Genomic DNA, 14,122 nt, shown 5'->3' with positions numbered 1-14,122 from the left:
TTATGCTAAAGTTTATTCTTTATGGATATTGCCTGAAACAAGGTAAACTCTATGGTAATACTTTCATATTGAAGCCTGCTGAGATAGAACTTTTTCCCTTGAGACTGATGCTAATTTTGAATCAGAACAAAGAGCTCACATTCTGAAGTGTGTGCAATGGAAGAACTGAATGCAGTGGACAGTGCAATTTGTATAAACTAAGAAGGAATTAACAAATGCTTTTTTTTGTTTTTGTTTATTTATGTTTGGTAAGCTAATTGTTCCCCCTTTTCATTCTGATAACAAATTTGCATGCATGAGAGAAAGTATCTCTTATAATATTTTTAATTATATTTTATGTAAATATACCGTATTTTCCAGTGTATAAGACGCACCCAAGAAATTTAATACAATTTTCTGGAAAAAAACTAAACTTTAAACCATTTCAAAATTGTAATTTTTTCGATGTTGAATCACATATTTATGAAAAGAAATAATTTTGTCTTCATATTCTTTTGGCATTTTTTGACTGATTTTTGTTTTTGTATGCATACAAAGTCCACTGTGTTTCATGAAATGGTAACACCATGACGCACCACCTTTAAAATCTTCAATGTTACGCTCGCAGGCTACTTTGACTGCATGTGTACAAATCATTTTTGTTGAAATGGCAATGCCATTTTTGCCGATTTTCTTGCACCCATTTCAAAACTTCAGTCTCTAGTTCTGGCCACTTCGCAATTTTTCCACGTTCCGCATGCTTTTCATTACGCAAATTGTACAAAATCTCCTTCGGACCACGCCAAGTTCTAATCATTTTTTCTGTAGGGCGGAGGTCCAAAATGTCTTTCAGCTTCCCTATTCCCGTGTTCTTCCACATATTTCACAACCTGCAATTTGTAACTTGAAGAATATGAATGTCGCCTGTTTTTATTCATCATTAAAATCTATGGGGAAATATCAAACTGAACACAAAATATCTCAACACGTCAACTCAATACTAATAAACATCGGTAAGTGGTTACTCGGATAAGATATTATGAAACTTGAATAGGGACTCCCCGTTCTTAGCCAATGACGCGCTAGAAGTCACGCGAAGGTCACACATCAATTTGATTGCATCATTAACCGCTTACAAAGATCTTGGAACATAAAAGGGAGTGCGTATGACTTTGAAAAGAGGAAACAATCTTTACCTTCATTATATAAGATGCATCCCATTTTTAAGATGAATTTTTAAGGTAAAAAAGTGTGTCTTATACACTGGAAAATATGGTATATTTTTATTAAGACACAATGAGAAACTGATATTTGTTTTCAGAGAATTTTAAATACTGTGAAAGAAAAACAATACTCATGATATGAACCTTCGTTGCATTAAAATTTGGAATTATTAATTTAAGTGGGAGATGAATTTCATTGCCTGGTATAACACCATGGCTCTGCTTATTGGAGGCCTGAAGTGATAAAAAAAAGTTCATGTTTAGTCTCTAGAGCAGGATTTCTGGACTATACAAAAATAAATAAAAATATATAAAATTAATAAAAAATAGGCAAAAAATTTCTTAATCCACCTTACAGCATGAATGTACTATAAGTTTATAAAAATCCCCTCCTACATTGTAAATTACCATAAAATAGATAAATATTTTATATTTTTATAGCAAGTTACAACCTAATTTCATAGTTAAACAAAAACAAATTAGAGAGAATTTCACACATTTCTTTTTATATATATATTGTATATATACTCTGACTGATAACAGTAAATGGTGGTGTGTTAATGTGTAATCATTGCAATCTCCCTTCTTTCTCCCAGTTAAAACAATGATACGGTTAGCAGGATTACATTCACAAAACAGAAATATAACAAAATAGCATGGCCAATGGGAATGTATTATCAAAGAGAAATCTAACACCAGGACATTTCCATCTAAGCATTATGCCATTCTATAAGTATTAATAAAATAATAGTTATGGGATATGATAGGTATGATAAGATCATTATATAAAATGTACTATACATCATATAAGTAGCATTAAGTTTTGATGAGATTTCAAAATCCTTCCTAGCCTTGCAGGCTGCTCTAAAATCTACAAATGGATATGTATATTCCTATCCTGAACTCTTCACATTTTCCTAAAATCTGCTGGAGCACAAATATCTGGTATACAGTAGATCTGCCACAATGAAATCCATATCAGCATGACCAATCCTTTTTATCATATATGGTGACTTTCAGCTAAACATTATCTTGGAGAATATTTTATGTACTATATTAATAAAGCTTATACCTCTGATTTACACATACTGTCATGTCGTCTTTCTTATGCAACAGGCAAATAATGTCAGACTGGCTAGCCAACAAATAACATACCCACACTCCCATAAACAGGAATGGAAGTTCAAATCCTAACATGGGCAATAAATGTTTTTACGTGGTGAATAATTTTCATAACCCATTGAGACTACCTCCTGCTTAGTGGAGGCCTGAAGTAACTTGAAAAAGTCACACATTTAATCTCCAGATGTGTAACTTTTTCAGGATTTATGAATTATCCAGTTCTTAGACAACCCATGGTGCTAATATATATCATCAGCAGCAGCCATTGTCAACCCACTGCTGGATGAAAGTCTTTCCAAGATTACTCCAAAACAGTCTGTCCATGGCTTTCTTTACCCATGTCACTCCTGCAAATATGATGATATCATCAATCCAACGTGATTTAGGTCAGTGTCGTGTTGTCCTATTTGCAGTAAGGCCTTTACTACTCCAGCAGGCCTAGGTATGATCAGCAAGCAAAACACTCCTACTACTGTAAAACCTCTAGAACTTCGAATCTACCTACATCCAATTCTCAAAATATCTTGGTCTAACCAGGACTACTATCTCAGAGGCAATTTGTCCATTATGTCCAAGGACTTTTATGGCATCTACTGGCATTGGGACTCACCACCACTATGCAAAATTTGTTGTTAATGTTTAAACTGATGCTGAATGTGCAGTCTCAATAGACTTGATGAACAGGGCAGCTTCAGCAGTTCAATGCATTTCATGAAGCCTCAAGCTAAAGAAGGTATAGGACCACATGAATGAAGTTTTAGTAGAGGTACTGCCTAGGCAAAATACTACACCATTCAGACTACACTATAAATTACCATCCAACACAAGAGTAGTAATGAGGATACAGACATCTATGTTAAAAGATCTTGCCAGAGCAGGTATATTCCTCTGTACTTCTTGGGGCCATCATCTTCAAAGCTTCCTTCTCATAGGAGGAGTTGGTGTAATACAACTCAATTACTTCTTACATCTCAGGATCACCTTCTCATGCAGTATAGTACAAGATTTTAAAGAAAATGATCAGTATGTCACTTAATGATCACTAGTATAACTAAGCTGAATCATTATTTGAATTTGCATGGTAGCATCTTTCTTCCCTATTAGAAGAATATCATTCTGCATCATCTGTCTGATCAATATAAAAAGACAGAATTATGACAAAATGTAGGCATTATATAAAAATAAAGAAGTATTTGTGCCAGAATGATACTCAATTGAATACGAGAAGTCCATTCTCTTTTGGAAGACTGTCTTGCTACAGGTTAATCCTAAGTAAAATCTCTTTCTCTTGGCTCTGTCCCAGATAGATGTAGTCATTCACTGGTAGTTCATTTTTTGGTTACATCTTCTTTGCGATGTCTCAAGAATTTTTGCCATGCCACCATAAACCTTAGAGGTCTTTGGATTTCCTTAATTTCCAGATTAAAGAAATTTTCTCTGTCCTCTTCTCATTACGTTAATTATGTCTTGCTGCTTCTAGAACTTCACATATTAAAGGTGATTCTTTATGTACCTCTGAATAGGTGCATGATGGAAGGATGCCATTTAAAACTGCTTTAGCTGAACAAAGGAGATAAGCTTTGATGCTGCACTATTTAATTGATAAAACTGCAGTACTAGAAGCCACCTATTCCCTCTCAATATACGTGAATGAGTCTCACCTGTCTGGATATTATACACATTGTTAAGATGATAATCAATGCTCTCCCAACTCAAGCTAATACAGCTTGTTGGAAGAAGGTGCTGACAAGAACAGCATAGCTACTATCATAGGATAGAAACTTGGGGTCATGTTGTACAACATGAGCCCAATTAGTACATATAGTACACATCAGAAAACACAATGCAATAGTGCAGGTTACAGAGAATAGTTTAAAGATCAAAGATGAATAACAACAGGATAAGAACCCCACTATTAGCCTAAACATTCAGAGATTAAGGAAGCCTAACCTTGTTGTGAAGGCAGGAGATGAATTAGTTGTTATTGATGTATAAGTCATGAAGGTTTGGGCAACCACTCCCTACCTTTCATCACGAGTAAGTTACCTAGTATGCTGAAAATCAAAATCTACTTCAAGCGGCACACCACATCATATCAAAATTTACCTCTCTAACTGTATCCTTTAGAGGTGTATGGTGTTGGCAAATTATATGGAAGTTGTGGATCTTCTCATAGTGATTTCAAGATGTTTCTTCACTACACTGCAAGAATGACTTATAAGGTGCACTAGTGGTATGTTGAACTCACGAAAGGATGCTTTTCAATTTCCCCAGATCCAGAAATGAATAGCATGGGATATTATTGAAGGTCAGGCCTCTTCTGGTCTTACATGTGGGGTTCATAGTATGTAGCAATTATTTCAGTGCAAAGGTAAAAAAATAATAATAATAAAAATTTGCCCCTTTCAGGGATGGGATACACATTAAAAAAATGTTTTCCTTCCATTCTTGAAAAAACTTCTACCATTCAAACATTTTAATACCTTGTTAACTTCCTTCATCAGATATTTTTCTCCATGCTTAATTTCCATATGAATGTCATCTAATCTTTCATTTCTTTGACTACTTGCTTAATTTCTTCCAGTAGCAAAGGAAATGGTACTGCTTGCCAACTATCTTCTTTGGATGCATTTGCTCTTTTCATAATTTTTCCTATCACATACTCATTATTTTCTAAATTTCCTTCTATACCATATTTAATAAATATAAATCTTTGGCTCATCTTTCTAAAATTTTAAGTTTTTCAAACATTATTCAACCATCTTCTCTTTTACAAAATGTTATTCCGAAATGAAAAATTTATTATAGTCTAACTAAGTACAAAATAAACTTCCAATATTAGCACCGTGAGTAGGATGAGTTTTTAAATTTTACTTTTCTTTTTCTTGTTACACAACTTATAAAAATATAAAAGTAAATAAAAATAAATAATATATAATAATAAATAAGTAAATAAACAATAAAAAAAAAGAAGTAGGCAAGGCCATTTTATCCCTATCTAACTTTTGGAGATTGGGGGGGGGGGGGATTCAATCTCCACTAGTAGCCAATCAGAGATAGCTGGCCCAAGAATATCACTAATCATAAATTGCATCCAGTGAAGAGATAACTGACAAGTGCCACCATCTTGTGGTCCCTAATCCTAACACTATATTTATTGTTCTGAAATAATTTGGGTTCTATGGTCAATTTGCTTGAGTTTAAGCGATGAAAAACAAACCTGCTTGTTGTGCCAGAAATTGATAAACTCGGGAAACGGTTGAAGAAAGGTTTAGAAAAAGTTCCTCTAATCAGCAATTAGAACTGAACTTAGGTCATTCTTCAAATGGCTTAGCACTGTAGAGCACAAACACCACTTCCACTGAGTTACATAGGTTCTTGTTACACAACTTTATTTTCTGATAAAATTTCCTAAAGATGCAGGTTAAAATCTCCTATGGCTAGTAGCTCCTTATTCATCCATTCCTTCTACTATACAAGAAACGTCTGTTATCATAGAAACTTCACCATATTGAATTTCCTCTAGAATGGCATTACTGATATATGGTTTTTTGCTGGGACTTTTTAATAGTTTGAGTAAGCAAGTGATTTTTTTCATAATGGTATTTGCATAGTGAGCAATGACTATTATACACACTACAAAACAAACATCTGCAGAGTCCCTGAGACATCCTTGTCAATCTTGAGACCTCTGCAGAGTACAAGTTGAAAATCATTTTTCAAAGATAAATAAACAATACCAGTAAAGTATACAACACTCTACTCTTATTAACTTTAAAAAATAAAATACTTTGTATCTGCATGCCAACCTTAAAAGACTTTATTGGTGGTGGTATATCTTCACCTTCTACCAAAATACGATTTTTCCTTCTAATTTGTTCATAACATTCTTCTGGCATAGCTAGAATATAACGCGGTGGTGTCCACCTGATTAAAAATGAAATCAGATAATAATTCTTTTTTGATGATCTCTGAAATGATAAAATTAAGTCAGTGAATTTACACATTTATTAATTATACTATCATTTTATTCATATTTACTCGAGTCCAAAAAAAACATATATTACACAATTTGAGAAGTGTGTATCTCTCTCTCTCTCTCCAAACTACCTTTTGTATTAAAAAAAGTTGATTTCATCACAGGTTGTACAACTGTCTGTTATAACGTAAAATGTTCAATTGGGAGGTGTTATGGTCTTTGTAGCAAGTGAGTTCTTTGATTTGTTTTGACCTACAAAATTGCAAAACTGAATGACAAATGTATATCATGATCCTCATGCCTACAAAGGTGATCCCAAGGAAGATAAATGAGAGTATTTTTTTGTTTTATAACAACGTTGTTGCTGTATTAAATGAAAAGTAGATTCCATATAAATTTAAGATAATACTGAAGAATATTATCTTCAGTATTATCCTTATCTTCTTTAATACTGAAGATAATTAATATTCTATCTTCAATAAAAACAGTTATTAAATACTGGACACTACAGATATAACAGTTCTAAGAAAAACTTGGAGAGTGAGCAGATAGCATCAATAGCTGAATCATATTACAAATGAAGATATTAGGAAGGAACATGACACCATTAGCATTCAAGAATGTGAGCAGAGCTAATCTCAGGTGTATGGTTACTTAAACAGAAGGAAAGAAAAGGTTGGCTAAACAAGCATTTGATGCCAGGAAAAAGACCCAGAGGAAGACCGAGATCTAGGTGAAGTGATGAAGTCAGAAGTGCCTTAGAAGACAAAAACAAGATTTGACAATACTGGAATCCTAACAGGTAACAGACTGATTTTAAGGAAAACTGTCAATAGGAAGTTTTAGTAAGACTGTAAACTTTTAATGTAGCACTATTATAGTATCTTGTACATCCTTTGAGTTACATATCATGAAATTCATGATGTTTTGATAAAGGTTGGAAAAGTATTAAAGGTGATCCAAGAACATGGGAGTAGGCCACTGAGAACTATGGATAACAAATCAATGATCATCCATAGTCAATGAGTAGATGAAGTTGATGTAATCCAACAACAGCCTGCTGGAAGATCACCACAAAACACTGATGAAATCAGAAATCAAGCAAATCTCGATCATATGTTTTTCACAATTCTGATTGAAATTTTGAAGGGAAACATGCTGCCAAGTATATCCCATATCAGCTCACAGAAGATCTGCAAAGTAGTTCCTAAGAGGATTGAGAATTGCAAATGGAAAAAATAAAAGAGTTTAGGCCATAGACAAAACAGATACGAGATTTTGAAGCAGAAATGAGGTCAATCCTCCCAGTGAAAATATCCACCTTCTCATTATAAAAAAGAAGTAGTCAGCATTAACAACTGAAGGTTAAGTTAATAATGACATGACAAGAATGAAGTCATAGTAACAGAAAGAGTACCTGTGGGGTCATCTGTGACAGCAACATACTATAGACTAATCAGACCATTTGCAGCTACAAATCAAGATAAAAGGTGTGAAAAACATATAGCAGTAATTTGGCTCTGGTAGAAAGAATTTTATAAAATCTGACATTTAAGATAGAAGGTTGCTTAAGGGCCATAGCTAGATAACTGGGAAACCTTCACGTAGTCAGTACTTCTAAACAATGTCTAATCCTCACCTTCTTGTGGTGTATCCTGTTATTAGCCATATACACACACACATAATTAACAGGATATGCCACAATTTGGACTTATCCAACCAAATCATATACCATACTGGCTTAAGCCATGAACAACGATGTTACAACAGAATAAAATGTAATGCTGGGGGGGGGGGGGGGAGGTCATGTTGCCCATTAAACAAAGTCTCAGTGTTTTCAACAGGGAATAAGAATAAACAGTGAAAAGTCAACTACCAGCACAAACTCATCTTCAGGCAAAATGATAAAATGAATATAAGGTTCCCATAAACATAAGAAGCATCAATAGAACTTGCAGAAAAAGCAGAAATATCCTACTGATACAACTGGTGATAATCTGAATGCTAAATCAAGTGAAATATTTCTGTGGTACTTGTTGTTCATATTAAACAGATCCAGTATGACCAATCACATTGGGAAATCATTTTCTGTTCACAGACACAAAGGTTTGTAAGATTGATGGTATGCTGAATGCACCACGCGAAGCACCACTTCTGGGGTTAAGGAATACTTTTGCACTATTGTCATATTATACATTATCAGTGAAACTGTTGGTTTCTTCAATTAAAAAGCGTAAATAGTAACATTTTTAGCATAACAGCTCTCTTATAAGCATACTAAAGGAGTAGCAATTAAAAGATCATTAATGTGGGAAGTTAATCACAATAAACTGCAAACAAAAATGTTAGTTTCACTTCTTATATTTAAGTTTATCTTTCTAATGAAACACTGTTTTCCTGAACTGTTTATTGTTTATTCCCATCCAATCAAATAGAGAATATTACCTCCCCACATAAAAAGAAAAACAAGTACAGCTCATTTCTTTTGCACTATCACAGAAAGAAATTATAGCAAATCATGTTGGTAACTGGTCTATGAAACCTATCTGCTAGATTCTAAAGAGTTAGAAAAAAAAAGATTGCACAATTAAAAAAAAAAACTAAAATGACATATTATAGGCAATGAATCACCATAGAAGTGTCCACAAGTTAAGTTTGAACAACAAAAAATAAAATTTAATTTTTAAAAAAAATTATCTTCTATCCTAAGACAGTAAAATTTTTCAGTTAGCAGCTTCTCATTCAGTTGATTCTTATGGGTGTTTTCTTTTTCTTGCTATCACATCAAGGAATCAGTCACATGTTAAGCAAACATTCCATTTGGAAAACCAAACTTTTTCAAACTAATTATTCATTTTGCTGCATTGTCTTCATCATGATGACTTAAACTAATGATCTTTTCCAATTTTTTAAGTGCTATGTTTACAGCAATGTTATTAATAATAATCTGTTGTGCACAGTTTAATTATGTATATATATACTATATACAGGGTGGTTCAAAATTCCACATACAAACTTTGAGGGGAGGTAGAGAACCTCAAAATCAACCATATTCACATAGGAAAGCATGACCAGAAACACCATCCGAAAGTGATAGGTGGCACTGTTCACCAGCTCTCCAGGTGAGCAATTGGGGCTTCCTCATTCAAGCTTTCGACGTCGTATGAAGAACATATGTCATTTTACAAATGCTAAGATGGCAGACATGTACCTTGTTTATCATATTATGTATCCAACTACTATTGAACTGTTCAGTTATGCTTAATAAAGTTTTTTACACTACTTACTGCTTTGTGTTATTTTTGTATCTTTGTGTTTCTGTTAGTACCTTCCAGTGGCATTTCCAGTCATGCTTTCCTATGTGAACATGGTTGATTTTGATGTTCTCTACCTCCCCTCAAAGTTTGTACGTGGAATTTTGAACCACCCCGTATATAGGCCACGAGTATATACATGCTAAACAAAGTTACTGCAAACTAAGCTCCTTGAAGAGATCAATATATATCCTTCCTTTCTTTCACATAGAAAAGAGTTTCTTACTAAAATGTTTTGCTAATTTGTGTGATATCACGTAAAATCATGAGGAGCTTTTTTCTGTTGAGGCTATCAATATATACTTCAACAGACCTAGTGGATCAGTTGTTAGTGACAAAGAAATGCATTGCCCAAATAAAGATGGGTGAGAAACAAGGAATCATAATGGGGACTTTAATTATCTGAACACTGACTGGGCAGATGTGAAATCTCACAAGAATAAAACTGAATTTAATGAGCTGTTGAGAGATAACTTACTCAAGCAGATGACAGTGATCATGTAGTAGTCACTTGGAAAGTGAGGAAGTTTATGAATGTTCCATTCAGAAAAGGTTACATGCTGAAATACAAAACAGGAGATTATTAAGTGAGGAGTATGATGGATTCTGCACCCATGGTATCAGTTGTTGGATGGGAAGTGTTTAAAAAAATACTTAAATAATGCAATCTCATAGTGTTCCCTAGGGTTCGAAGAATAAATAGGGTTGGAGTAAAATGGATGTATAATCTAATTAAGCAAGAGATTCATCAGTAAAAGATGATGTGGAAGGAATACAATGTACATAAGTATGGTGTCGGTTATAAAAATTATAAGCAACAGGTCAGAAGAGTCACAACTGTTGTACAGAAAGCTAAGTCTGAGAATGAAAAGAAACTGGCTCTGCAGGCTAAAGACAACCCAAAAGAATTCTATTGTTATGCTGCAAGTAAAATAAAGAAAGAATGAACATGAAAGAATAACTACTGAATGCAGATAGTATGCAGGTGACTGGTACAGAAGAGCTTGTTCAACTAATGAGTGGCCATTTTGCTAAAAACTATCAACCTGGTGTATGCAACATTGAGCTCACTCATACCTCTTCACTGTATGAAGAAACTCAGACATATGATACAAGAAAAGTTGCACAAACTGAATAATAATTCAGCAATAGGAACTGAGCGGATATCAGCATGGGTGCTAAAAAACTGTTCAGCTGAACTGGCTATTTCTTTGATGAAGCTAAATTCCACAAGAGTGAAAAGAATGTTTGGTAATCCCATTGCACAGGGGTGCTGCAAAGACTGATGTATCCTACTATTGACCCATCAGTATCTCTGGAGTGGTGGTGGTGGTGGTGAAGATTTTGGAACGGTGGGTGAGGGTTTGCATACAGAAAAGAGTTGACAAAGAAACTATACTTTGCAATGAACAGCATGGGTTTACTAAGGGAAGGTCATGTTTCAGCAACTTGCTCACATTCTATAATAATGTTACCATTGAGTTAGACAAGGAGAATGGATCCACCATGATACTTTTGAATTTTGCTAAGGCTTTTGACAGAATACAGCATGAAAGACTGTTGCATAAATTGGTGAATATGGGATTGGATTATAAATTATTGGTATAGATAAGAGGATGAGTGAATGACAGATATCAAAAAATGGAACATTGGGAGGAGGGGTCTTCAAAATTTAAGGTAACCAGTGATGTGTGCCTTAAGGATCAGTCCTTAGTCCATTGTTATTTAAGCTGTATATTAATGACATTGGGAAGGATTTGACATGCAACATACAGCTATTTGCTGATGATGTCAAGATAGATAGGTAATCAGGAGTGCTGCTGATATCAGTACTTGTAAAATGATTTAAATAGGCTGGAATTGCAGGCATGTGATAATTGCTATGTTAGTAAATGTAAAGTAATGCACTTTGGTGTGATTAGATATCTAATGTTTTATTACATTAGTGGAATTATGCTAGAAGAAACTGACCAGGCTAAGGATGGTGGAATTTCAGTAGATAGAAAGTTGAAGTTAAAGGGCCATATAGCAAATACAACTCAGAGGATAAATGCAATGGTAAAACAAATTTTGACATGCAAGGATAAAGAAGTCATTTTGCTTCTTTACAAGGTCTTGATAAGACTTCACTTGGACTATGGTGCATGCAAGGTCTGATCTCCTAGTTTTCATGGAGATTCTGATACAATGGAAAGAGTGCAGGGTGCTTAAGGATCAAAGCTGATTAACTGAGGGGAGACCTACACACAGCCTTTAAACGAATGCGGAGAACTGACTAGGGCTTCTGACCTAATGTCCAATCCTCACCTTTTCGTGTTGCACCCTGTTAGATATCCACCTGGATACTGAACAAACGAGGATGTGTTGCCAATTTGGGATTTAGCCAAACAAATTGTATTCTTATTGTTGGCTTAAACCAATATAAAAAATGATGGTACAACATGACAAAATTTCATGCCAGGTGGAGCATCACCTGGTTAAATAAGACCCCTGTTGTTTTCGGCAAGGAATCAGGGCAAACAGCGAAAAGTCAGCTACTGGAACAAATCTGAAAACGCATCCCAACTCAACATCACCAGAGTTAAAGATCGGTACTATCAACATAAGAAGAAGGAATGGCAAAGAAATGGGGAAAGCTGAGGAATTAGATAAGTACCAGATCGACATAATAGGGGTGACTGACACAAAAAAAAACAAAAACTGGTGAGATCTTTCTGAGCAATAAATACAAAATGTTATATTTAGGCAATGACAATCAAGGAAAACAAGGAGTAGCCATAGTATTCAACACTAAATACGAGGCTAATCTTCTTGAATGGCAGGCAGTCTCAAGTAGAGTGATGTGGGCAAATATCAGAATGAGGAACTGGACAATGAGACTTATTTGTGCCTATGGTCCCACAGAAGGTTCTACTAAGGTAGAAGTGGAGGAATTTTTTTGAGGCTTTAGACAAAGCAACTGACAAAATGAAAAAGGAAAAGTTGTTCCTTGTTGGGGATCTAAATAGCAGAGTAGAAAATGATTGTCAGACACAAAAATATTTTGGAAAAATTTGGAGAAAAGAGCAAAGCTAATAATAATGGCAAATACCTGTTGGATTTCTGCTCAGGACATGGACTGGTTATTACTAACACCGTATTGCACAAATTCACATGGAGAGAAGAGAAGGAATAAGAAAAGTCTCATTGACTATGTTATTGTCGATAGTGATGTTTCTCCCTGGTGCAGGACACCAGAGTGTACAGAGGATTTGAAATTGGAAGTGATCACTATTTAGTCTTGAGCAGGATAAAATTGAATTCCATATTGAAAAGAATAACATGTAAGAAAGTTTTAAAGCGAATAAAAGTTGAGCAGCTATCAGATGTGAACTTAGACTAAAATACACAAAGATTATTGAAGAAAAAATGAAAGAGTTTGAGAACAGGACCCAAACCTTGGAGATTCAGTGGCAGGCCTTGAAGAAAACCCAGATTGATTTAGCTAGAGAGGCATGTGGTGAGGTTGTCTGCAAGGATAGAAAAATCAGAACTCCATGGTGGACACAGGAAGTTAAAGAGGTTGGAAGTTTTTTCCACTTGGTTAGACTATAATAAATTTAGTTTAATCCTTTATTTAAGTGTAAGCAAACAAAGTGCCTGAAGTATCTTGAGAACTGAGGCAACTCGTGGTAAAGGTGGACCAAGCTGTCATCACTCCTTGTCTCGGTATCTCCTATAATGCTATGCATTAAGGAAGTGTTTCTCAAAGTGTGGTACGCGGACCCCCAGGGGTCCGCGAAAGGTCTTCGGGGGGTCCGTGGCAATTTTCGGCTATGCATCATTAACGCATGGAATAAAATTTAAGTTTGAGATCGTAAAACGTTCCTATTATATCACTGAATAAGGTACAGAGACATCTGCAGGCTGTGTAATATGTTTCTCAAGAAACAGTGCAATCAGAGACAACTGGCACTAACTAATGAATCGCATGTCCCCTCCCACATGAAATGCTGTATAGTAGACAATCAAAACCATATGGTGCACCGGCAACATATGGTTTTGCTTGAGTGAACATGTTAAAACTAAGAAATATATAGTGAATGTGTTTCGGATATTATATCAGGAATTCGGTTGAAGAGAATTAGCATTCAAACTGAACTGTCGCCTTGCCTTTGTCAATCAGTAGCACAATCTTTTGTTAATACTGCACCAATCATAGGAACGTCTTCATAGCTGCTTTATCTCTACTGGCCTACCATTGCTGTCTCTTTCGTGTTCTGCTTTCACTAGCCATTTGTTGAAGGACTGTTCGTTAAATACAGTAATTTTTTTTAGCTTTCAAATTCTTAAGTATAGATCACTGGTTAAAGACTGGATTTTTAAAATGCGCAAAAGAGAGGAACATAGTAGATCCAAGTAGCTGTCAGCAACAAGAAAATGTTGATATTGTATCTGGATCAAGTGAAATTGATAAGTATGTGTCGTCTGACATCTCTAAAGAACCAACTAGGAAGATGAGAAAT

At 34.8% G+C, this 14,122-nt stretch overlaps 1 protein-coding gene across 1 annotated transcript in view; it reads right to left on the bottom strand.

Moving 5' to 3' along the window:
• Positions 1-14,122, bottom strand: part of abs (ATP-dependent RNA helicase abstrakt) — a 222,580-nt gene that overhangs the window by 115,177 nt on the left and 93,281 nt on the right. The window contains exon 6 of the mRNA XM_090391777.1: positions 6,134-6,251. Coding sequence (XP_090247903.1) covers positions 6,134-6,251 — 118 coding nt within the window. The remainder of the gene's footprint in view (positions 1-6,133; positions 6,252-14,122) is intronic.

This window comes from Typopeltis vanoorti, chromosome 4 (genome assembly GCF_054136105.1).
Source record: "Typopeltis vanoorti isolate ZY-2024b chromosome 4, IOZ_Tvanoo_1.0, whole genome shotgun sequence".
NCBI lineage: Eukaryota > Metazoa > Arthropoda > Arachnida > Uropygi > Thelyphonidae > Typopeltis > Typopeltis vanoorti.
Note: the sequence above shows the minus strand (reverse complement) of the source record. Positions and strands in the feature narration are given on the sequence as shown.